The following is a 25003-nucleotide window of genomic DNA, read 5'->3' as shown; positions in this document are numbered from 1 at the left end:
GTGTGAGATTCCTCCACTGAGGAGGGCCAGCTGGAAGTCTGGAAACTGAAAAGTGTAGGTTTTGTTTTGACAGAGGGAAGCTGTTATAGGTAGAACTTGTTCCGCAATATTTGAATTAACGTATTTGCTACTTGGTTTAGGGCTGTATAATGGAACAGCCTGAAAGATGCTGACTGCAAATACACAACTGATCTTATGTTCCCCCCACCCTTCCTTCCTCACCCCATTTTATGTTCCTTGATGCAAGGGAATGCTGGAGACAGTTCTGATTCAGAACTTCAGCAGTGCTGTGTTTTTGCTTCATAGTAGTAGTCAGTGCTTCTAGAAGCAGTGATCATGTAATTTTTCAGTCATGATTTTAACTTTGTTCCGTGTGGATAATCTTTAAAAGGTTTTCCTCAATTAGCTTAAATTGTAAGGAGAGGTGAAATAAATGCATCTCAAAAAAAAAGTTTAAATATAACTATTATACATTTACAGTTGAAGATTTCTCTTAATTCTTGATCTAAATATTTTAAGGAATAAAATCAAAAGTTGATGAGCTAAAAGCAGCCTATGATCGAGAAGAATCTCCCAACCTGGAAGAATACGAGCCCAATACAGTAGCCAGCTTGCTGAAACAGTACCTACGAGAACTGCCTGAAAACTTGCTTACCAAAGAGCTAATGCCCCGCTTTGAAGATGCTTGTGGAAAGAGCACAGAAGCTGAGAAAGTTCAGGAATGCCAGAGGTTGCTGAAAGAGTTGCCAGAGTGTAACCATCTCCTAATTTCTTGGCTGATTGTGCATATGGACCATGTTATTGCAAAGGAACTGGAAACAAAAATGAACATCCAGAATATTTCTATAGTGCTCAGCCCTACTGTTCAGGTACGTGCACCACACAGCAAGTGTTAGAGCAGAACTTCAGCCCAAGAAAGACTTTGTGGGAGTTCTCTTGCAGGTGGGAATCAGGTACTGTCTGATACAGTTAAGCTAAATTACAGCTTCTCTTTATACCTTGGGAACCTAAAATGCTGGGAAAGGGGGAACAAAAGACTTTCTGGATGTAAGCTTGCTTACTGTGAGTCTGATATTGGGTTACTATGAGAGTATTGCAAAGACTGCTGTCAGGGTTTTAATTCTGTTGTGAACAGAAGTAATTTTAATGTTGAATTTGTCCAATAATTCAAGTAGATACACAATTTCTGTGGGCTTTTGATTCAGTGATATTTTAGGAAAGAGTATATTGTTGCTTAATTTTAATATCAAGCCAATGAACCCTGTCCTGCAAATAGATCTTCCTGGTGCAGTAATGACTTCGGTATAATGGCTTTGGCGTCTGCAGTCAAATGGCTGGGGAAAAAAACCTGACTTCTTAGTTTTCCAATAAGATTTTGTGTTTTCTGGATTGATTAATTCCTTAATAAAGATCTTGGATATATTTAATTTAAATACAGCTCGGGATTAGTCCTGTGCATAATGGAAACATGGCATTATTGGGTGTGGGTCTTCTAGAAGAAAACCCACACTTTAGAAAAGCTTGGCTTTATAGTTAAGAGTCTAGGTGGAGGCCCAGTAGTGAAAGGGCTGGGTATTATCCTTGACTGTTTTGCTGTGCCAGACACTTTCTAGATAACAAAAGAAGTAACAATTCATGTAAAACAATGCAGGCCCAATCATGTTTTGTTGTTAAGTAGATTTTGGCAATTAAAATGCAGGTAGTGACAGAACTCTAACCTTTCTTTCAGGATAAATTTTTTAATTGTAGTGGAAGTTACAGTATCAAAATAAATACTTGCTTCTGTCTCATGTTAAAACAAGGAATACAGTAGCAGCTCCTTTCAAACTCCTTTTTCTACTATATTAAATCATCTGAGAGAGAAGTTGCAGAAAACACTTACAGGTTAGGGGAGGAGAGAGAAGGTAGCTAGCAACCAGCCATAGCACAGTATGGCTGGTGTTCCCTTTTACCCATTGCTGTCACTAACTATGTTTACATGAGTAAAAAGAAAGATTTTAATATATTCCTTTATCTACCAGTGATGGAAATAATTGTGGTAGGTTAAGATGTGTGAAAATTCTGAGTTGAGTTTAGCATAAAAATGCCTTACACAGGTGAGAGAGACAGTGAAGTGATTCCTTGAGGCCAGCACTGTGTCATTTAAAGTCTCATTTTTAATCCAGATTTTCATCTCTTAGGACAAAATAACATGACTACAACACACAGAAAGGCATACCAAAGGCTGTTCTGTTTCTGGAGAAAGATACTGTGCTTCACAGATAAAAGTGATATGAATAAATCATCTTAACCAATACTTTGTCCTTTCTTTACAGATCAGCAACCGTGTCTTGTATGTATTTTTTACACATGTTCAAGATTTCTTTGGGAATGTGACCCTAAAGCAGGTGACAAAACCTCTTCGCTGGTCAAATATGGCAACAATGCCAGCACTTCCAGAAACACAGGAAAGCATAAAAGAAGAAATAAGACGACAGGTTGGCAATTACTTTAGTCTTTTTCTGTTTATCTTTGCCCTGGCTTTTATGCATTCAGCAGTAAATTCTCCTAAGCCTGTAACATACTCTGTAATTCCATCACAATTGTCCTGTCAGTGGAGACCACTGGAAAGAGACTGGTGATATTCTTGCCCATTTTATGTGCGGAAAGTTGTTATGGTCTTATGGTTCTAGCCATGTCTTTCGTGGAGTGCTTTGCTATGTAGTTCAATAGTTTTCTCGTGGGAGGGAGGGTAGGAGAATGTGGTAAAGAGAGTGGTTTCTTTAATATTGCTCTTCAGCTAGTTATAGATCGTGTGCTGAATGTATGTTAACACTTGTTGGTCAACATGTCAAGCTTTGAAAACCAGAACTCTAAGCCTGTTGCCAGGAAGCCAAGAAGATTTTTCCTTTCAGCCTGCCCTGCTATGATATATTAAAGACACTGATTTCTCTGGCAATATTTCTAGGAGTTCCTACTGAACTGTTTACACAGAGACTTGCAGGCAGGGATAAAAGACTTATCCAAAGAAGAGAGACTCTGGGAGGTGCAAAGAATTTTAACAGCTCTTAAGAGGAAACTAAGAGAAGCTAAGCGCCAGGTGGGTAACTTTTCGATTTATTGGCCAAGCATCTAAGTCATGGATCCCTACTTTGTGACAACGCAGAGACACCCAGTTAGATCAAACCATGTTTCAATATTTTTACTGCAGATTTTTTCATCCTGACTTTACATGGCTGATGAGAAATTGCATTTTCTGGTTAGCTGGCTCTCCCTAGGGACAGCAAGGTCTTCACACTCCTTCACAGCTGTTTACAAAAAAAAAAAAAAAAATTAAAAACTTAGTGTTTGACAGAGCATGTATTCATTATATGCTTAAAACAGTGTGTCCTGGAGTACCAAGAGGAATTACTGGAAGACTCAAGGTTGACAAACTTCAGAAACATTTTTTTTAAATGCTCGTATGTCCCAGAGAAGGGACAGACCTTGCTGAAAACTTCAGACAACTGAGATGGTGATTCTAAATTTGCAAAATCATATATTAAGAAAAAAGCTTTTTTACAGTAACTAGAGTGACTGGGGAAGCTGTCCTTTTAAGTGTCATTCTCTTTCTCTGGCAGGAGTGTGAAACAAAGATTGCACAAGAAATTGCTAGCCTTTCAAAGGAGGACGTCTCCAAAGAAGAAATGAATGAGAACGAAGAAGTTATAAATATTCTGCTTGCACAGGTACATGGCAGTCACTTACCTGTTTGTCTGCTGGTCTTTTCTTGTTCTGTATCTTTCAGAAATATTAAACATTCTTTTGTTCCTTCTAATGCAATGGGAAGTTGCAGGCTTAAAGGGGTCTCTCTATCCATTAAAATACAAGACTTTGTTTTGATGGTAAATAAAGTAGGGAAGGAATGCTGATTGCAGGAGTAAACCCAAAGTTGAGTAGACTCTTGTTAACAGCAGAAAGGAGACACTGTGCAACAACAACAACAAAAAGTAGCCTTTGTTGTTAATGTACTTAGAAAGCACTTTCAAATCTAATCAGTTTTAACACCTTTAACTACTTTCCTGCTGATCAAAGGAAGTAAGGCAAGTATTTTGGCTTTTTTGCCTTCCTTTGCTTCCCTCAATAGCTTTGATCTTCTCTCCACTGTACTTTCCTCCTTATATTCATCTTCAAAGATGTGTAATTCAGTTTTTCTAGTTATTTTACTGGTTAGCCAGAGCTTTCCCCTGTGATTTAAGAAAATAGGCAGCCAAACATGCCAGAATTTGGTGCATCATCTCCACAACTATTCAATACAGTGATCATCTTGAGGATTCAGAGCAGATTGTTGGTTTTGAACTTATATTTGCTTTGAGGTCTCGATTAATCAGTTCAAAGCAGGCATGCTAACCACTTCTACTGAAAGTATTTTAGAGAACAGCATCATCTCATACTTATCATATGTTCCTGTAGAAAATAAAGTCAAGGCTCTAAGTGAACTAATTGATCATTGCAGGAGAATGAGATTTTAACAGAACAAGAAGAACTGCTGGCAATGGAGCAGTTTCTGCGGAGACAGATTGCCTCAGAGAAGGAAGAAATAGATCGCCTTCGAGCAGAAATAGCTGAAATACAAAGGTAAAAGGGAGACTGCTTACACTGGAGCCCCCATCAGGCGAGCACTCTGATTAAAAGTACATATATGCTCTTCTGAAATAATATTCTAAACTGCACTTAAAAGCTTACCCTATGAACATCACACTTGAAAGACACCTCTTTTTATTGAAATCTCAGCAATTTTGGACCTTTCAGGATATTTTCTGTTAGTGTAACAATGGAATTATGATCTAAAGGAAACTAGACCCTGTGCACTAAAAAAAATCCCCCAAGGACATCACTGGTTTATCAAATGAAGCTTTGAAAGGAAATTCTGATTTTGTTTTTAAACTGTTGCAGATTAGTGGATAAGTTAACTCTTTTACACTGCTACAGTTCTGGCAGACCTGAGGAAGTGTTTAAATTGGAGTTTGTCATTGGTCTTTCAGTCGCCAGCAGCATGGCCGAAGTGAAACCGAGGAATATTCTTCCGAGAGTGAAAGTGAGAGTGAAGATGAGGAGGAATTGCAGGTCATCCTGGAAGATTTGCAGAGACAGAATGAGGAACTGGAGGTAATATTTGAGTCTATTAATTAGTACTCTTCTCCGCAGTGGTTACTTGATTTAGTCTGTGCAGAGATGTTTGCGCATGTGCAAACTGGCAGTTTTGCATCAATTTTGCCTAGGCATATAGCCCACGTGCTCTGTTTTTAAATCACTGTTGTGTGGAAATCCATGTTGTAATCTGGGTTAACAGCAAAGCTTCATTGTGCAATGCTAAGTGGCCTCCCTAAGCTTACAGCAATTCTTTGTCAGGAGCCCTGACATTTGTTTTCCTTACTTAAAAGATAAAGAACAATCACCTGAACCAAGCTATTCACGAGGAGCGCGAGGCCATCATAGAACTGCGAGTACAGCTTCGACTACTGCAGCGAGCTAAATCGGAGCACCAGGTGCAGGAAGAAGAGGAGCCAGAAAAACATGGGGGTGTTTCTCAGCAGCAAAGAGACGGTGTCCTAGACACAAAAGCAGCCAAAGAGCAGCCAAAAGCAAGCAAGGAGCAGCAAGTCAAGCCATCGCCAAGTAAAGACAGGAAAGAAACTCCAATTTGATCTGTCTCCTTGGATATGCATAAAATCAACTGAACTGTGCAAATTACTGTAATTTGAGTCAAACTGCACAAATTACTGCTGGCTGTGTACATTCTGTAAAGAAACTTCTCTTTTAAGCCCTGGAGACTTTTGTCTCTAATACTTGGTGGCTTCTACTCATCAGACTCAGGTGAGTTTGCAGAAGCCAGAAGAGTTTTCCAATTAGTATCAGATTATTTCAAGACTGGTTTCCTTCAGGTGAATTAAAATAATTCAGTAACAGTTTCATTTTAAACCAAAATCATTATTTACATTCATTGGAGCAGAAGTGGAAGATCTCATTTTCAGTAAATAAACAAGAACCTACCCACACTTACTAATTATTTGCCTTGTGAATCTATTCATCCTCATTCACCATTATTTCTGCTTATTAACCTAGTCACTTCTTGCTTGTGCCTTTGATACCTTTCTGATGCAGATTATATACAAGGGAGCTTTAAATTTATTCTGGGTTGGCTGAAAAGGTGGGAGACTGTGGGGTATTGTGTTTACCTAATATGCCCTTAAGCTTAATTTTTGTTCTGAGATGTACTGAATAAATGTAAAAACTTGAGAGATGTTATTTATGTCCCCGTATGACAGAAATGTTCATCAAGAGCTATTCATGTCTTTTAGTGATGTAGGTAACCCGCTTACTTACTCATTTATAAACCACCATCATCATACCTGTTTAAGACAGGCTGTGTTCACACTGCTGCCATATAGCCAAGAGCTTTTTCTTCATCCATTTAAAATGTTTCAGTCCCTCGGAGAAAACCACTGACAGATGCTTTAGGCAGCGAGGGGGATGGGTTATGTCACTTGAGGTAGATCTGCCTGACCAAGCAATATAGCATTTCCCTCTGCAGAAATGCAAGTCACTTGTGCTTTCCAGATAAGCCTGAAGAATGATGCCAACAGGAGGCACTGGGGGTTCAGCAATAGCCTTCCCCGCCCCCCTCCCCCCCTGTTGTTTAACAAGCCAACAACAACCACCAGGGACTTACTTTTGGTTTGGCTGTTTTACTGCTTCTACCCATTGAAAGCCTCCATGCTGGCAGTTAAGGGCCAGTTAATGTTTTAGATAGATACACTCATGAGACTCATCCATCAGTTCATATGTAGACAGCAAACTCCACAGAGTGCATATAGGCTATCTTATTTTTTAATCTGGATATTTATTTTCAGCACCTGTTGGATGTGGTTGTATTCTTTATCTATTGCACTGTTGTGAATCATTGGCCATGATTTGATTTTGTACAAATAATGCTTTGATATGTTACAAAAAACAGCATAGTATTTTTTTAAAATTTGGAAAAAAGGTTTATAAACACAAATGTGGTCAGATGACAAATGTAAACTAAAGCATTATCCCTTGCCTTCGTTACATACATTTTGTATTTGCTGGCAATATTTAAACCTGTTTGTTTGTTTAATTCACACTAATTCCTATTGAATTGTCATGGATTTTTCTAATGTTCTTCAGACAAATCTCCTAATATTGGTTAACTTTTATTTTGTTAGGATTGTATTGATCAAGCAAATAAATTCAACAGCCATTTGAAAGTAGCTTCTAATTTATATACTTCCTAATGTATAATATCTTTTTCTAATGCAAATGATAGTTAACTCTTCTTGGGTAGCTACTTGCAGTTGAGAAGTTTATATGAAAAATGAGTTCAGGCTTTCTAAATAGCTCTTCTCTGAAAGAACACTGTCTGCAACTGAGTGTCATAGAAAGCTTCCATAACTCAGCTGCAGATCAAGTTTAAGATTTTAAGACTTTGCTTCTATTACTGCTAGAGATTTCAGCTGCAAAGGTAAAAACCATCCTATTTATTCACATCATTATTTCCAACACATGAACACCATTCTTTCTCCTGCAACCGTACAATGCACTTGAAGCGTGTAGATGGAGGTGGAATTGCTGCTCCTGCAGTAACGTAGCAACTGTAACCAGAAATTTAGTTTCAAAACACCTGAAAGATGTCTCTTTAAAATTTTCTTGCACATTCTTTCAAATCATACATCCAATGATAAAACTGCTGTAGTTGAAATCATAACTGCAAGTCAATGCTGGCCAAATCAAGCACACCCCGATAGCACTGAAGCCCGACAGCCCCAGGAAAGTCCCCGGCCAGGTGCCCAAGGCAGCAGCAGCCTGAGCCCTGGCTACCACCACCCCCTTGCAGGGGGCTGGGGGAGGCCATGCCTCAGCCCTTCTCTGCCTCTGCCCTGCTCAGAGGCAGGTGGGGCCAGGGCAGGGCTCCCCTCCTCCTGCCCTGACAACCTCCACAAAGGGGCAGGGGCAGCTTTACTCCCACACCTGCAGTGCTTGTGGTGAAAAAGCCACACTAGCAGCTGTTTCAAAGACTGCATGCAGCAGTTGCAAATAACTAGCTGAAAAAGCCAAAGCTCATTTCAAATAAAGTGGGAAGTAATTACAATAGAATAATCTTGAGCATGTTGTTCAGATCACTTTATAAGCTGCCTTATCACTCGCAAGTGCCTTACGATGAAATCTGTGAGCTGCAGTGCTCAGGCGATCACCTCCCATGGTGCCAACAATTCCTGCACAGCAGGCCGCTTTCACAGAGTCCATGCAAGTCTTGAGCAACCAATTTATCTAAATCTAAGTATTTTAAATACATTTAAATTGACTTAAATAAGACATTTTTCCAACAAGAGCTTGTACGTGCCGGGTGCAGCAACAGAACCGCTTGTCAGACCCTTTGGACAAAATACCAGACTGACTTACTTACCTTTACTGAAAGGAAGAAGCAACAGGCCTGCAATGTTAGTTCTGGTGTTCTGGACTTAACAAAACTTTTGTGGCAGTTGGATGTGACCCATCTGCCTTCCTCTTGAAAATATAAGTGTTTCCACCACAGAGCATTACTTCAGAGAAAGCAGGGGACAATGGGACAGGGGACTACGTACCTCACCTGTTTTTATAGTCCTTTTCAACACAAGCCTGGAACAGATTTTGTCAGGTCAGTCAGAAACCCAAAGGAGCAAGAAGCACCATATAAACAAGTTACTAGGACTACAATGCCAACATGAATCAGGACACAAACCTGTTTTTGCCAGCAGCAGATTACTTGCATCTAACTGGAAATGTGACAGCTTTTATACTTACCGAAATACTACAACTGTACAATGAACCAAATTTGGACATCCTGATACCAAGCAGGGTTTTTTTTCCTCCTAATAAAGTCTTTTTACTCAGAAAAATAGCAGCCTGAAATGAACTGTTGTTGCCTGAACAGTTGAAAAGGGTGGGGGGTTTATTTTATTTATTGAAAGATAAGGAAAAACCAAAAAAAAACCAACCCCAGAACAACGAGCAGCACTCCTCTCAGATCACATCCCTACCACAAGTCTAAAAACATCAGCTTGCATCCAATACCTTGCAGGATTCAGCTGGCCTTCCAGGTTTCCTGGGCTCTGCGTTGTCCACACCAGATGTCCAACACTGGCTCTGCTTCATTCTCACAGAAGCCAAAGCTGCCTGTTGTGGTACGATTCTGAAAGGTTTCCTCTCCAGTGCAGTGAGGTACTTTGTGAGCGCTGTTGTGTAACACAGCCCTACAGGGAACCATGAGAGGTTCCAGAAATTCATTGTCTTTCATGGTGAAGATAAAGGACTGCTGTACAGGAAGCTTCCACCTCCATTTACTAATTCCAACACTAGCACTGCAAGGATTCATTTTCACCTCTGTGTCCTGTCAGATTAATGAGCTAAGTCTAATTTTTAAAATCAGCATATTGAAGCCAAGAATTTTACACTTGACCATGTAAGACTACTCTCTTTCAATTAAAAAAAAATAAAGCATCAATCCAAATCTCTGCCAAAAAGAGGTTTGATCAATCTTAATCTGTCAAGGTTTTAATTGTTCAGCATGCACCTCTGACTCACAGCGCTTCATCTGCAGAGGGAAAAATGCCTCATCCAGACCAAACATGGCTTATATCCAACAGCACAAGTTCCCTACAGTGTTCTTTAAAACACACTCTGACAGCAGAAGCCAGCAACACCATGCTCTGTACCAGAGAACGGCTGTCAGTCCTTCCTGTCCCAGGGAGACAAGGCACAGCCTGACTTGCATAGCCTTGGGCCAAGCCCCTGGCTGCTCCTCCATCCCATCACAGATATGGATGCCCAAAGCAATGCCTGTCAGACCAGATCCCTGGGGTGCACCATGCTTCCGGCTCAGTGCTGACCGTCCTGGACACAACAGACTGCTACCAAGTTTCGTCTAGAGTTTCTTGTGTTGCTGACTGTCTTCACAACGTGAGCAAGAAGGCCTGCCAAAGGATTATGTTGCAAAGCGTATGATTTTAACCAGACAACCCCACTCCCACGCACTGGAAGAATTCCCCATCTAAACTGCAAAACACAGGAGTTCTCAATACAGTGAAGTTACGGCTGAGGGCAGTGAGAGCAGCCCTTGCTCCTGCTGGCATGCCCCATGACCTGCCCTGGCCCTACCCTGACTATAGAAGAGCCATAACAGTAGCTGACAGCCCTTCTACAGCTTCTACTAACCGTATCCAAAAGGGGGGCCTGTGGAGAAGAGGCGGGCAGACATCAGGAAAAAGGCCAAGACCAAAGGTCGCTGCATCCTAAAACTTCTAAGGCTGTTCCTCAAGTCATTGTGACTTGTCAGCTGACTCCTCTCTAGAACTCCTAGATGCTCCCCCACAGCCTCCCCTGTCAGGGCTGCTCCATCCTCCAAAGCAGGAATGCACCAAGGCCACTGGAGAGAGACTAATGCACTGTGAACTGGGGCTCGTCAGCGTAGGCCTTCCCCTTCCCAAATCCCCCTTCTCTGCTGGACTCCCAGGTCCAGGAGAGGAACTGCAGCACTGCCCGCCTTGCCCACAGCCTAAAGCTCCCCTTCAGAGGGGGAAGAGAGCTGGCAGCACAGCCTTACTTAGCTACAGCTCAGCAGACAGTTGGGGAAGTCAGCAGTCTAAGCCTTTTGATTTGACAGACAGGAGTATTGCATCTGAGATTCCTGCACCAAGGAATGCCATTTACCAGTGAGCAAGACGTCCACCTGGGAGTCCTGATGAGCTCCTGCTGCTACACCCTCCCTTACACAGAACCTCACCCCGGTACTGTGGGCCACTGCCTGTTTTATCACAGTGCAGGGCCTTGAGGTAGACAAGGGCAGGACATCTCTGTTGACAGTACTGCTTATAGGAAACAACACTGTCAGGCACAAAAATCCAGGAGGTGACCAAAAAAAAAAGAAAGAAAAACAAAACAAAATACAAAACCCCTCAGTCAAGAGACCAGAAGAAACAACTGTGAAATAAATGACCAATACAAGAGAAACAGCCCAGCCCCCATTTGAACCTTGGTTGTCACCTTACTCAAAACAAGTTTATCTGGGTTCTTACCCAGGAAACCTGGATTGACTAAAAAATAACTGAAATTTCTTTTGATGTTCAAACAGTGCACCTCTCCTCCTCCCAGCAGCCTTGTTAAAAAACATGCAGAGAAGTGTGCTCAGTACCTTCACTTTTCACAGTCATGATTCAAAACCACCCGCAGGTAATCCTCTTAAAACATTTCCCATAGAGAAAGATTACCACACCTCTGCAGAAATGGGTCATGGTATTTCAAGCAGACCATGATGGGAGGGCTGTAAGATCTTTAAACATCTGTTTACTTGTCTCTGCTAAGTCACTCTGTACTTTAATCGGCTAGATGTAGTCCAACCTCAACAGCAAGTGAGCCCTGAAACAATCCTATTACCTTGGGCTCTTTATTTATTTTTCTGATCTAAATAAAGTAAAAGTTAAGTAAAACTAAAAGGCAGAGTCTGAAAGCACTTGGGAGCGGGGGGAGGAGAAGATCATGCACATTTTAAATGAGCTTTCCTGTCAGTCTTAAATTTTTAAGGCAGTCTATCAGTATGTCCTAACTCTGCATATAAAGAAAAGATTAATCACTTTAAATGTACTTTCCATGTTGTCTGAATGCCAGCACAAGATAGAAGATGAGCCTTTCCCATCAGCATCAGAGAGGGGAGAAGTGACATGAGAGAACAAGTGGAATACAGAACCAGCTTTTGTCCATCTGCCTGTCTCAGACTCCTCTTCCCATCCTACCAAGACAGAGAGGTCCCCAGGCTGAAATCAGGTCAGAAAACATGAGCACTGCACACAAGTTTCCACACCAAAGGACAAGGGAACAAAACGAGACCTTGCCAGCGGGAAGGAACCCAATCAAAGCGTCAGAGTGTGCCTGAGCCAAAGGACACACTTTGCCATTCTCCCCTCTCTGCCCATCCACTACCAATTCAAGTCAGCCATCTCTGAATGCTGACGTCTGACAGCACAAGAAAATGGGGCAAGCACTAACAAGTACGTAACAAGTAACTGAGGAGGTATGATCCATTGACTGAACATGGCCAGACCTAAACCTGCACAGGAGCGTTGCCAAGCCCACGCAAACATTTATTTCAGCTGGGCTGAAATTAGCCTGCTGTTCTGCAGTCCTAGTGAACATAGGATCTTGTCCATAGGGCCAGGCATTTGTGCAACAGCCATGTGGGATATTCAAAACAGCAAAAACTGGTTTGCAAGTGTCAGTCATGTCTTAAAAACAGACACTTGCCAGTTTTATTGGCATGAGATCTGCATGAAAGTGTGGTAAGCAAATGGCCCTACCAAATCCTGATGGGTCTCTGAGAAGGAACAACTGAAGATGGAGAACCTGCTGTGAAAAACTGCAAGCAGGAGAAAGGCAGACAGCACTGTAACCAGGACATAGGAAAAAAGGGATTTCCCATGAAGAAGCTCCAAGAGGAGTGAGCCAGGAGATTAAATGGAATACAGTGAAAATTGCTTGTGAAGGACTGATTTGGTATTCTACCAGGAAGGCAGCCGGTAGAGCTATGATACTGCTTTTGGGAAACCATGGACCAACAGATGATGATTCAGGAGCCACCTCATTTTCTGCTCAAGAAATCCTGACCAAGAGAGAAATGAATTGAGATAAAAAGCTCAAATCTTACTTCAGGGGAGACGCACACAAGGGAATTCACCAGGATCTTTGGCAGTGTTCCCAGACATTGCCCCACAGAAAAAACAGCTCCTTTTTTCACTACTCAGAACTGAGATACACATTTCCCCAAACCCCATATCCTTAGGGACAAGTTGAAGCTTGAATTACTGACATCACTAACACTGCCAGCATGAGAAAATTCCCTATCAGAGTTCAGCAATAGAGACCACATCCCGCAGGCTGTAGATCAAATGCTCTTGGGCAACACTGAGAATAAAGCAAGTCTTTCCTTCCCTTTCATTCTTGGGAATCACCAAATGAAGCAGAGAAGAGGCAGACAGATCTGTGACATGTTGGGTGAAGGAAGAAGGAGAAAGACAGCAATTTCTCCTCTTCCCTGAAGATGATCTTTATTTGTTACATGTCAGAGGAATTCAGGCACTCTGCAACTGAAAACACTCAGTCTTCCTCAGGAAAAGCCTCAAACTCTCCCTCAAATTCAGAGGCCTGCACCAGTATTGAAGAAATACAGAACAGAGAGAAATAAGGCATCTGGAAGATCTGTCTCATTTTTCAGCTTAAAGGTGTCTTACCCTTAAATAACTAGAAAATACCCAAGGAGATCAGATATAATCCTTCATTTTACTGGACTAGTGGAACAGTATGTTAGTACAGTAACAAAATTAGGTTGGGATGTGTTCATTCTGGACTCCAAACACTAGGATTTCTTTTAAGTCCCAGTACTCCTCCAGTGAATACTGCACTCCATTCACAGTTAGAAGATGACCAGATGCATGCTCTGGCCTGAACAAAGAGCTGATCCCGTTCACCTCAGAAATCACACACATGACCCAACTACAATTCAACTGTCATTACACTGAGGCAAAAAAACAGATGAAGGGATTTTTTACCTGGAACAAAATGCAGAAATTGACTGGACTTCAATGTGTATTTCTAAAATGGGAATCATCTGGCCTGGGAGAGCACTAGTTACTTTCAATTGTTCTCCGTATGGCAGCAGGGAGAGCTCAGAAATCCTCCTGCCAGAAGAACTCACTGCTTTCTGACAATCTGCTGTCACCCAGGCATGGTGCTGTCACACTGCCTAGTCCTGTAGGAACTTGCACGTGATTTCTGAACAATTATCAGAGAACATGAGGAACAGAAAACCTGATGAGAATATTACCTGTACTACAGGAACTTCTGACCTGGGCATGTAGTTGCCTTTTCAAATTTTAAGCCAATTTTGAAAAGAAAAAGGGATGAGCAAAGGAAAAACCTAAATTAAAAAAAAACCCAACCCCAAACAAACCCCAAAACACAACAAGAAACCCAAACCCCAACCCTAAAAAAAAAAAAAAAAAAAAAAAAAAAATCAACCCCCAAACCCTCTAAGCTTCAAGGCAGACAGAGATGACTGTATCTTAACCACCTCCATGGCCATGCTCAAGAGTAGAAAAGCAGGCCTTTGGGAAGTAAATAGCAACTTTCTGTTTACTAGAGAAGAAACTGCAAAAGAATCTATTTTCCCAAGAAAATGTGGAAACAAAAAAAAAAAAAAAAAAAAAAGAGAGATACCTGCCTGAGGCTGAACTGCCAGGGTACTGGGCACCTGACTGATAAATGAAAATATTCTGCTAAAATACATCAAAGATAAGCTGCCGTAGTCATTTCTACCTCCTCAGGAAAATAAGCTTCACACACTTCAGGTTCAGCAGGCTGGAGGAAAGGTGATTTAAGCAAGTTGCCCCTGGAACACATGGAAGGAGATACTCTACCAGTCATTTTAAATGAGAGGAAACAAAAGCAGTCAATGGACTGAACATAGATTATGGGCAGTTTGAGCTCACAGTTTCCTGTAAATCTGGACTGAGTTGGACTCACTTTAGCAAAGATGCCATTTCATGTTGGAGTGACAAGTTCCCAAGCACAACAGGGATGCTTGAAAGAGAATCTAGCAAAACCTCAATTACACAGCCAAAGTACATCTGTGCTGTAGTATATTCCATCTCAAAATGCAAAATTCTTCACAATGAGTAAGCAAACCCCTTCCCCCTGCAATAGCTGTCAATGTGTAAAGAACTAGAAAAAAAAGGCCACTTAAATTTCAAACTTATTCTTTTAATGTCTTAAAAAGGTCACAGGATTGCTTTCAATCTTATTAATAAATTTTATTTGGACAAGTAGAGAACAACTTGTATGACAACAGCTTTAAACAACATGATTAAAGACTGCAGCACTCCAAGGAGGCTCACAGATATGTACAGTATATGAAGAAAAAAGTTGCACCTCAGAGCCGATCATGATCAAGTTAAAAATACCTGACTTAAAGTACATGTGCTAATAAATTTCCTTTAGGTCATGACCAGCATGAAAATAATTAGGACACAGGTACTCAGCAAAGTTTTCTTGCTAATGGGTACAGCAATATGCTGCATTTAAGGATTAAAATCAAATTCTAGTTTAGTGTTAGCACTGAGCCCTTAAGAGAAATCCGAATTTCTACTTTTCCCCATTTACAAACATCAAAGCTATTCCCACTTAAGGGTGTGCCCAGCTGCACACAAATCAAGTCCTTGAATGATAAAAACTTTTATCGCTAATACTGGAGGTCTTACATCCCAGTATAAATTTGCCTTTCTGGCCATTTCATCTATCAGTTGCTACAGAAAATACTTGCTAAGTTAACTCCTCAGGAGAAACAATGCAGGTCTCTGGAAATCACATCCTTTCTACAATGAAAATGATCTGCCAATTCAAGTTTCATTTGTTCAGGAAGACAGAAGATTTAAGGCTTCGGTGGCAAAAATAATCCTCTGAGCAGTGTTTTTCTAAAGTCAAGCTGACACAGGTATGTTTATTTTTCTTGACTTAAAATCCTTGGTATCAGGTTTACATAATATCCACCTGTTAAATCTGACAAGAAATCTCTCCTTCCAAAGAGGTTGTCCTAGATCAACCATTTTAGAAGCATTTGAGGACAGTTTGTTTAATTTTTTTTTAATTATAGCAACATTCAGAACTTTTTAATAAGTTGATGAAGCAGTGCTCATGGCATCATCTGCGATTTTGGTACTGGCAGGGTGTATGCTTGCAAAATATTTGACATCACTGTCATCATCCATTTGAAGCACCATAATTGTTTGTTCCACAGCCTCTTGATGCGAGTTGGCAGAATTTAGAAAATATTCTGTAAGAGAAAATGCACAAGACTTACAGGAGAAAATGACGGCAGATACTTCAACACAAACCTCAGCATACTATCATGAGGTTCAAAATCTCAGGAGACAGTGCACACGTATAGTCAAACTGGAATATCTGAGCAGGCACACAATACACACTTCTGAATATACCTATGAATTCACCTTAAAAAAAAAAATCATTCCATGTTTCAGAGCACAGTTGCTCTAACAGTGCTGTTAGAGTACAGGATTTCCATGCTCCTTCAGTATAAAAGCAAGCATGACAGACTCCATGACCAGAGAGGAAGACAAAACCTGCAAGAGACTCAGGACTGTGTTTCTATTTGTGATGGAGGGAAGGTATCAGAAACCCATGGGCCATGCCACTCCATTTCACTGGCAGGCTTGCCAAATAATTATCAGACAATAAAACTACAATAACATGAAATAAGAGTGGAAGAAGTTCCAACATCTGACAGTTTTCATGAACTACACAAGTTGCATAAAAGCAGCGTAACTACAAACAGCTCATAGGAAGGACAATTTAGATCTGAGGTTTAAAAACTTCTGAACTTATTATTTAAACCTGCCTTTCATAATCTATCCACCATCCCTAATCATACACACATCATCTCTGAGGCAGGGACTACCTGTATTATAAGCCTACATAGTAGCAATGCAGAATGGAAGTGTACCATCCAGGTGGGGAACACAAAAATAACCACGACAATAACAAAAATACCAATACTACAGGATAACAGGAAGAACAGTGACAGCGTTGGCACAGTTAACAGAGGATGAATTACTGCACATCAGCTGATCCATCTTAACTGTCTACATATGCTTACTCAGTCTCCAGCAAGCACAAGACAGCTAGCCATAGCCTAGTTCTCACTGTGTTGGTATCCTTTGCGTTGTCCAGTGTTTTGAACATTTTGCATTTTTCTTCACACGTTCTACAGTAGAAACAGCAGTCCTCAAGCCAGTGTAGTTTTGAGAAAGTAAGTGACTAGAACTGGATGAAGTATTCCAAGTGTCAACACTCTGCTGGTTTACAAAACAGCACAATATTTCTAATGCTATTTTCCTTCACAGTGCTTTGGACTCTAAGCACTGCTGACTTCTGGCATCTGCTATGTACTGGGGATGCTTTCCTAAGCAAAGTCTGCAATTTGAAAGTTGCATGTCTAATTTCCCTGAAGAGACTCCAGAGAAACTTTCTTCCCACTGCTACCATAAAATATAAAAACCAAACAGCAGCCATCTCTTCTTCCCCAGTGAGAAAACAGATGGTGGATTTGTACAGAAAGATTTTTCTTTCTTATTCTTATTACACAGAGCATCAACAGATTTTTTTTTTTTAACCAAATAAAGGGCACTGCTCAACAACTTCACAGTTCCTAGTTGTTCATCTGTGCTTTCTGTGCCCCGATGACACCTCTACAAACTAGCTTATTCAGGGAAAATGGTACCAAAAGAGCAGGCTGGCATACAAGCAAGAACTCTTATTTCCTCAGCATTACACAGCAGTGGCTCTGATACCACAACAAGATTCATAGTTTTACCTCAGCCAAGGTAACATCCCACACCAAGGAGACTGTAAAAGCAAGAGCGACCCACATCTGATATTTCTTGTTTCCCAGCTGACTATAGGAAAGTGGAGGGACAAAAAGATAGGCAGTCAGTGCATTGCAACTCTTTCTGCCACTAACCTTTCTCTAAAAGGGTTTGCTTTAACGTTTTTGCAAGCAGGACTCGAACATTTGGAACCCTGTCAGATGCCAAGTGTAATAAGTGTGGCAACAGATGCACAGCAAACTGGTCCATGGGCAGGCAGTCATCTTCACTGATAGTCTGGCAAGAAGACAGAAGCAATTTCATTAGATTTCAGCACAGTGAGGATAAAATCCCAACACATAATCAGAGCTAACAGATCTTATTACCTTCATAGCACAAATACAGTAAATAGTATCCACAGAGTTTTAAAAATATGGTACAATACTTTCTAACACAAAGTCGTACACAATGAAGCAAGTTAGGGTTGAGGAAATTCAGGCTCAGTTAGAAGCCCACTTTATTTTGTGTGAAGCCTAGCAACTTCCTTACTTTTATTCATTTTTTTAATCGGTGTATCATTTGAAAACAGGGAAGAAAAGTAAAAGACCTTCCCAATCCTTTTCAAGATTGATTTAGTCTTTGTTTTAACTAGGATACTATATTAAGACAAGAATTGTCTATCTCAATAAACATCCGTTATACCCAAACACATTTCTCTAAACTCAAAGCTGACATTTCTCCAAATACTTCAAAGACCTGTCCCACTTGGGCAGCAGTCACGTTGGCTCCCAGTCTGCACCTCTGCTACAGCCTCCAAATTTGACCATTTCCTTGGGACCCCAGCTAGTTTCAGTTCTGCTTATTTTGCTGAGAATATATTGCTTTTTGATGAAGCTGCACTAGCTGGCTAAGGAGGTACAGGCAACTCCTAGTGCTTGATTTGTAAAGGGTAACCTCAAAAGAGTGGTAGGCTGCTGCAGCATATTACAAAAATCTCACTTCATGCTGAGTAACAAAGCAGCTTCTCAACTCAGGGATTATTTTGTTATGCTTTTGTTTTATATTCAACATCAGATTTAACAACCTGATGTTAATAAGCTAAGCTAGGGATGCATTCAAGCTCATCTATGGAGCAACACTGAAGAAAGCAGCCATGAAACCTATTCCCTTGGAAACAAAGTTCTCAAATATTCATTAAAATAGTGTCAATAGATAGCTGAAGAGTTCCAGTTGCTATCTCCCCTTAATTCTTACCACCCCCCCCAGCCCAAACCAAAAAAGTTGAACAAAAAGACATTTCACCTGGCAAATAAAGACAAAAGTTTGTCGACCAGACCATTTGCGGCATCTACAAAACTTTTCAACAAGTTCATTCATGAGGTCTACCACAAAAGTTGATGTTGAAGCCATATACAGCTTTTTCACCATTTCACTAACCTTGAAGAAATGAGAAGAAAAAAAACCCAGATCAAAAATTATTTCTGACCACCAACCCTCAGAAGTGTGAAATACTGAATTTACTTAGATTGCTTTACCAGCTTATAGGAAATCCAACGGACAGAAGACACTTTGTCTGCACAGAGGCTGAAAGCAATAGGTCGCAAGTAGTCATAAATGTCTCTGGCACTGTACAGATCTAGAAGCAAGATCAGTTGCCTACAAGACAGAAGTACATTATAATAAGAAGAAAGGTAGCTTTAACTGTGATTATGATCATTTATATGACAACACTTGCCAAGTATGCCATGTGGCCATAATAAAGTTACTGAAAAGTAAAATTTTCTATTTTTCAATGCCATTAGTTTGACTTCGGGTCACTTGAAAATTTTGAAATGCCACTTATTCACAACGATGGCAAAATGCTGCATGAGCTCAAAGAATGAAAAACTAGGAGAGAGGCAAGGAACCAAGGTTGCATTTACAAGGCAGGGATCCTGATAATGGCTACGGTTGATCCAGCTGCAAATGACACCACAGTGTGCATGTACATTTGAATACCTGGTAAAGGCATCTCACACATATAACACATTCATAGCTACAAAGCAACTACCCTGACTTAGTTTGATAAGTATCCTTGGTCACTTAAGTACACTGATTTATCACGTCAGTAAACTTCCTCTGCTTCAGAGTATGCCGGACAACCAGAGAAATTACCAGTCTTCTTCAATTTGTAATGAGTTGATTAAGATTTCAGCAGGTTGCAGACACCAGTATATGTCATGAATGGTAGAAAGTATGTCAAAAGAAGCAGCATGACATGTTACAAGTAGCCAGTTGAACATCTCCATACCAGCAGTAACAAGTGAGTGACTTGTAGTTACTAAATTGAAACAACACTTAAACATAGCAAAAACATCATTATCAGTTGTTAAACTAGGTCTCTCAAAATGTAATGCAAAAGATACACTGTATTTAGTCATTACTATATGCTCATTTCATTATTCCTGCTAGAGAAGCCCTGGTCACACAGTCTCTCCTCACAGCTAAGTGCTGCAGCCTTGATCTTCTTGGTGGCCCTCTGCTGAACTTGTTCCAGTTGATGAGCATCTTTCCTGTATTTGTAAAGATGCATTGCTCCAGATGAGACCTGAAGAGTGCTGACTAGAGGGGGCTAATCTGTTCCCTTGATACATTGACTGTGCTCCTGCTGATACAGGCCAGGATTGTGCTGCCAGGACACACTGCTGGCTCATGTTCAGCTCACTGTCCTCCACCATACTCTGGGCCTTTCCAACAGAGCTGCTCCCAGGGCAGCCAGTCCTCAGTCTGTCTCACTATCAGAGGCTCTTTCTTCCCACAGTCAGAACTTGGTATCTGTCCCTTGCTGAATTTCATAAGCTCCCTCCTCTGCTAGCTTTCCTGAGCAACTTGACCCTTCAGAGCTGCCTCCCATGGGAGCCCACCTACCATTTCCATGACAAAGCCAAAGTCTGCTTGGATGAAGTTCAAGGTCACTACTCTGCTACTTAGTTTCTTTACTCCCCTCAACATCTTGATCTTCTCCATTTCATGATCATGAATTCAGCATACTCACCAAATACAGCAACTTGAAATCAAATTACTAGAACACTTCTGTTGACTTCACGAGCAATCAGATGTGGTCTTCTCTTTTGGCAGCTTATTTTTTTATGGAAAGGTAATGTTTTCAACATATGGTGATGGAAAAAGACATTCAAGTTCCAACTATTAGAAGTGATATACAACTCCTGGGAATTTTTAAGCAAGGGGGACAAGTGTAGAAGGATAAGGACTATCCACTAATCAAAAATTAAATGAAGAACATCACTGTAAAACATCTATTCTATGATTTTAACATTTTAAAATATCCTTAACAATAAAAACAAGCATCCAGAAAACTACATACTCAGCCAGCTCAGCACGGAAACGCCAGTTCCTGCTGTTATCAGTCACTAGGAATTCCTGAAGCTGATAAAGATACTCTCGTCTTTTGTCAAGGTGAAGAAGCTGTAACAGTATATAAAGAAACATAAGCTACAATCAGCAGATAGAATAAGAGCTTTAACATACAACTAATGAAACACTTGCTTTTACTTAAAAAACCACCACAACAACAACAACAACAAAACCCCCACAAAACCAAAAAAACCCTTAGCAATGGTGTTGCTTTCCTGGGCTAAACCTATCATGCTTAAGTCTGTAAAATTACGTGGGGCAATGCTGAAAGCAAGATCTGATCTAGTCTCTACTTTTACTCTATAAAACAAAAAGGGTCAGCAGTAAAGATAGTATTGATTTTAAAGGTTTCATGATTTGTATCTTTCAGCTCCAAAAATGAGGCAGTTACAGAAAAACTCCTAAAGAAATTTGACAAGTAAGCTGCATAGAGAGGTTAGAACCATCAAAAAACTTAATACCATGCACTGGCACCTACATATTGAATAAACATGCACAAACCAGGCTGTTCAGAGAAAAGACAGTATCAGCAACACAGATCTCCTGCAAAATATACTCTAGTATTCAACAGACATCTGTATGGATACCCACAAAGACTTATGCCAATGTTATGTTAAAAAGCAAGTGCATACAAAGAAATGAAGCAAAACACATAATTGCACTTGACCAAATTGAAAAGACATACCTTCAGAAAGTCATGCAAGTGTTTAAGCACACCTATCCTGACTTCGTCTAGATCTTTTAAAAAGCCATTGAAGACAGGAACTAAATCTCCAGCTGTAAGCTGGTCTCCAAGGATAACTGCAAGTTCATGTATAGAAAATGCTAGTGTCCGCCGAACCTTCCACTGTAAAATAAACAAACAAATTTTACTGATGTATCATCTGAAGTGTTCTATTTTAACCTGAGGGTCAGTATCCAAGCTGGACTCCCAGTCAGCTACAGTGCTTACAAATACATTCAACAGTATCTCATGTAAGAATTGAAAATGAAATTGGAAATAAGAGGGGGGGGGGGAGGACAACCGATAAGGTATCATTTCTTCCACCTGAGTATCAAGGAACTAGGCAAATAGAAGTAATGAAAATATTTTAATTTTCCAGGTGTCAGGAAGGAAAATAGTATTCCTGACATCAGTACTTTTCCACACATTACTCTCTGCTTTAAATTCTTTGGGGTAAATTAGTTCCATACTACTACTCTTTCACTCATTTAATTTGTAAAACAGAATAAGATACATATATCCCACAATATTTCAGCTGGCGTATTTTAGCTTCCATAATAGCTAAAGTTTCACCCACACTGAGTGCCCAGCAGTCCAAGTACCAGTAGAGCTTTCACTCACCCCAAATTGAGGGGGCACTGTTTTAATGGAGTAACTATTTCAAGTAAGTATTTTTAAACAGAAAATAGCATCTATTCTTTAGCCAGCACTTTCCAATTACCACGAGTACTGTTCTTCTGCCCTGGTCTGGCAATTCAATCTTAATGCAGATTAGACTGGCAATGAACTCTGGACAGTTTTGAATACAGGGTAATTTGTTTTTACTTGTTTTAAATTTATTAGCTGGTTGTTTTTGATGGCTGGAAAAGAGTTCGGAAAATATGAGCAATAGCCATGTATAAAATTACTCACTACATATCACTGAGAACTGCTGCTTTGACATAGCAAGCAGCAAGTTCAAGAGAGGTGAAATAGTCTGAGAATGTTTAAAAAGAGCATCTCCAAAAAAGGAAAGACTAGGGAACAACTGTAAACCAACAGCAAAATCCACAAAGCCACCTCCTTACCACCTGACAAGAAGGAAAATGCTGCTATTTCCAGTATTTGTTTTTAAGACAGCAGTGCTGCATGGTGATAGTGATGTTATTCCCTTATGAGTAACTGGATGCAGCACCAAAAGGCCACCAAACGCCTGGCATGAGGCTGACTCACTGAGCTCCAGACATGCCTGCAGGGGCACATGTCTGCTCACACACAGCAGCACAGCCCAAATTCTCATACCTATGAGAATCCCAAGCACTGCCATAAGATCTGAAGCAAGCAGAGGAAATCAGGAGACCTCTGCTCACCTTCCCACTGGAGATCCACCTCCCACTCAAACTGCCCCATTTCCTTACTACCTGAGCAGCACACACCCCCAGCTTCCTCCGAGACAACTGTTACACTTTCATTCATTATACAAATAACTAATATCAGCAATGGAAAGCTCCACGTAAAAAGCAGAGCAACCCAACACCCAGTAAAAAAGAGAAATCATCATAGAAGTTCAGATTATTCATTGTCAGATCACAAAAAGTTCAGATCATTCACTGTCAGAGCTTCTTGACCTTACCTGCATGTCAGATGCCAGTGTCTCATAGGTGTCTTTCAAACAGTGCCAATTCTGTCTGCCTAATGTAAGTGCCACACCTGGCAGGCTGTAGGCACAGTGTTTGGCAATCTCGGTATCAACTGTTTGTGCACGAGATGGATCAGTCATAGATAAATACTGATCCAGCAAGGCTTGAGGTACAACATCCTACAGCAAGAAAAGGGTAGAGTGTTTACACTATTTTCAATAAATCCTCATAAGGCTTACTAAAATTCCAGGGCACACTGTCAGAAGAACATTTTTTTTCCCCACAACTATAGAGTATTATTTGATTACAATCTCTTAATAAGAATGCAAAGGTGGTGTATTTCATAAGCTCCACCAAAAAGTTGCAAAGAAACAATGATACGAGTGGTGGCTATTTAAAAATATACAGACCAAGGTAACAGATGAGTGGGTGGATCACTGTCTACTTAGGCAGACCAGGAAATTAAGAGACTACATTCTACTTTTCTACAAACATTCAGGCTCGCAGGCTGTGCAAATTGGCCATTTTAACTAATCCATAAACATAGGCAGAACAGCAAATTACAAGGCTTGCTACAAAATAATTTTCCTATTCCTCTCAAAATCTTGGGGAGGTCGGGAGAAGAAAACTAAATTAAAACACCTTGGGGAGGGAGGGAAAGGGAGGGGGCAGAGCATAGCGTGTTCACTATGGCTTCCAAACTCCCTGAGTAGTCAGCAGGAAGGAAAAGGCTTCTCCAGAGACAAAGAGATCTCTGGTGAAGACCAATCTTTCCCTCCACTGAGAAATCAAAGCATCTGAACTAAAATTTTGTGAAAACCTCTTTGCGTTGACTTCAACACTGTCTTTGCTTCAGCTGTTGTTGGTTTATCTCGGGCACTGACTCTACCCAAGGGGGTGCACAAGAGCATTTCCCTAACACAGCTGCCGAATAGCTCGGCTCACGTAAGCAACAAGAGGGACTGAGGTTCCCAATTCAAGAACTCACACTGGTGCAGGGTGGCATGCTTAATACTGAAATATGTAACAGCAAACACTTGATTCCTTTTGAGAAAAAATAACAAAGAGACAGTTCAAGCTTAATGAAACACTTTCACAACTTTTCTGCAAAAAGCTGTCATGGGGTGGGGGTAGTTCCACTCAAAACATTTAATAAAAAATCCTGTTTCCTCAATAACCTAATCTCCATTACAGGATAGTTTCCACAGAAAATTAAACCAAATGAAACCAGAGCCTGGAAGTCTACAACAACCATTACCTCATGTAAAAAAATACTGTTATCTCTTATACATAATTAAAACAGAAGCAACTGCTGAATTAAGCCATTCTCTATGGAAAACCAGAATATTTTAAAACTACTTATTTAAGAGATTTGCCATATTTAATAGAAACTACATTACATCAGAAATGACTGAATGAAATGCATAAAAGAAATCCCCATATATGTAAAAAAATTCCACTTATCTGATACATAGGTAGGAAAAACAGAAGTCATTGTCATTTACCTGTACTTTGGATTTTCTTTCTTCTTCAGGGCTGAAACTACTGTTGGTGCTCAAATCTGAATCATTATGAATATAGTGAAGTGTAGAATCCATATTCTAAGAAAAAAAGAGAATAAGAGTCACACAAAATACACTCAAGGATTAAACACAAAACAAATGTTAACATCAAGAAGTGCTGTCCTCACCTCAGGGTCTTTTTCTTATATTAAAGGAATACATGTTTTAATATCAAATACAATTTTGCTACAGCCTGAAATCAAAAGGTCTGTAAGATAAATCTTTCTGCTTTCAATTTCA

General features: G+C 40.4%; 2 protein-coding genes across 20 annotated transcripts in view; one reads left to right on the top strand and one right to left on the bottom strand.

The window, feature by feature from the left end:
* The window catches only part of RALBP1 (ralA binding protein 1), a 35523-nt gene extending 28273 nt beyond the window's left edge, over window positions 1-7250 (top strand). For both annotated transcript variants that reach the window (XM_069778996.1, XM_069778997.1), the window contains exons 4-10: window positions 520-869; window positions 2316-2477; window positions 2948-3079; window positions 3600-3707; window positions 4475-4596; window positions 5004-5127; window positions 5403-7250. In XM_069778996.1, coding sequence (XP_069635097.1) covers window positions 520-869; window positions 2316-2477; window positions 2948-3079; window positions 3600-3707; window positions 4475-4596; window positions 5004-5127; window positions 5403-5666 — 1262 coding nt within the window. In that variant the 3' untranslated portion in view covers window positions 5667-7250. The remainder of the gene's footprint in view (window positions 1-519; window positions 870-2315; window positions 2478-2947; window positions 3080-3599; window positions 3708-4474; window positions 4597-5003; window positions 5128-5402) is intronic.
* A 7555-nt stretch (window positions 7251-14805) lies between these two features.
* PPP4R1 (protein phosphatase 4 regulatory subunit 1) overlaps window positions 14806-25003 on the bottom strand; it is an 84026-nt gene continuing 73828 nt past the window's right edge. For all 18 annotated transcript variants that reach the window (XM_069778990.1, XM_069778985.1, XM_069778987.1 and 15 more), the window contains 8 exons: window positions 24707-24802; window positions 23195-23380; window positions 21544-21705; window positions 20809-20909; window positions 18980-19100; window positions 18747-18881; window positions 17600-17741; window positions 14806-15895 (listed from right to left, as the gene is read on the bottom strand). In XM_069778990.1, coding sequence (XP_069635091.1) covers window positions 15732-15895; window positions 17600-17741; window positions 18747-18881; window positions 18980-19100; window positions 20809-20909; window positions 21544-21705; window positions 23195-23380; window positions 24707-24802 — 1107 coding nt within the window. In that variant the 3' untranslated portion in view covers window positions 14806-15731. The remainder of the gene's footprint in view (window positions 15896-17599; window positions 17742-18746; window positions 18882-18979; window positions 19101-20808; window positions 20910-21543; window positions 21706-23194; window positions 23381-24706; window positions 24803-25003) is intronic.

The sequence above is a fragment of the Haliaeetus albicilla genome, chromosome 3, assembly GCF_947461875.1.
Source record: "Haliaeetus albicilla chromosome 3, bHalAlb1.1, whole genome shotgun sequence".
In the NCBI taxonomy this organism is placed as follows: Eukaryota; Metazoa; Chordata; class Aves; order Accipitriformes; family Accipitridae; genus Haliaeetus; species Haliaeetus albicilla.
The sequence above is the reverse complement of the archived record's forward strand: the minus strand, read 5'-3'. Positions and strand labels throughout refer to the sequence as shown.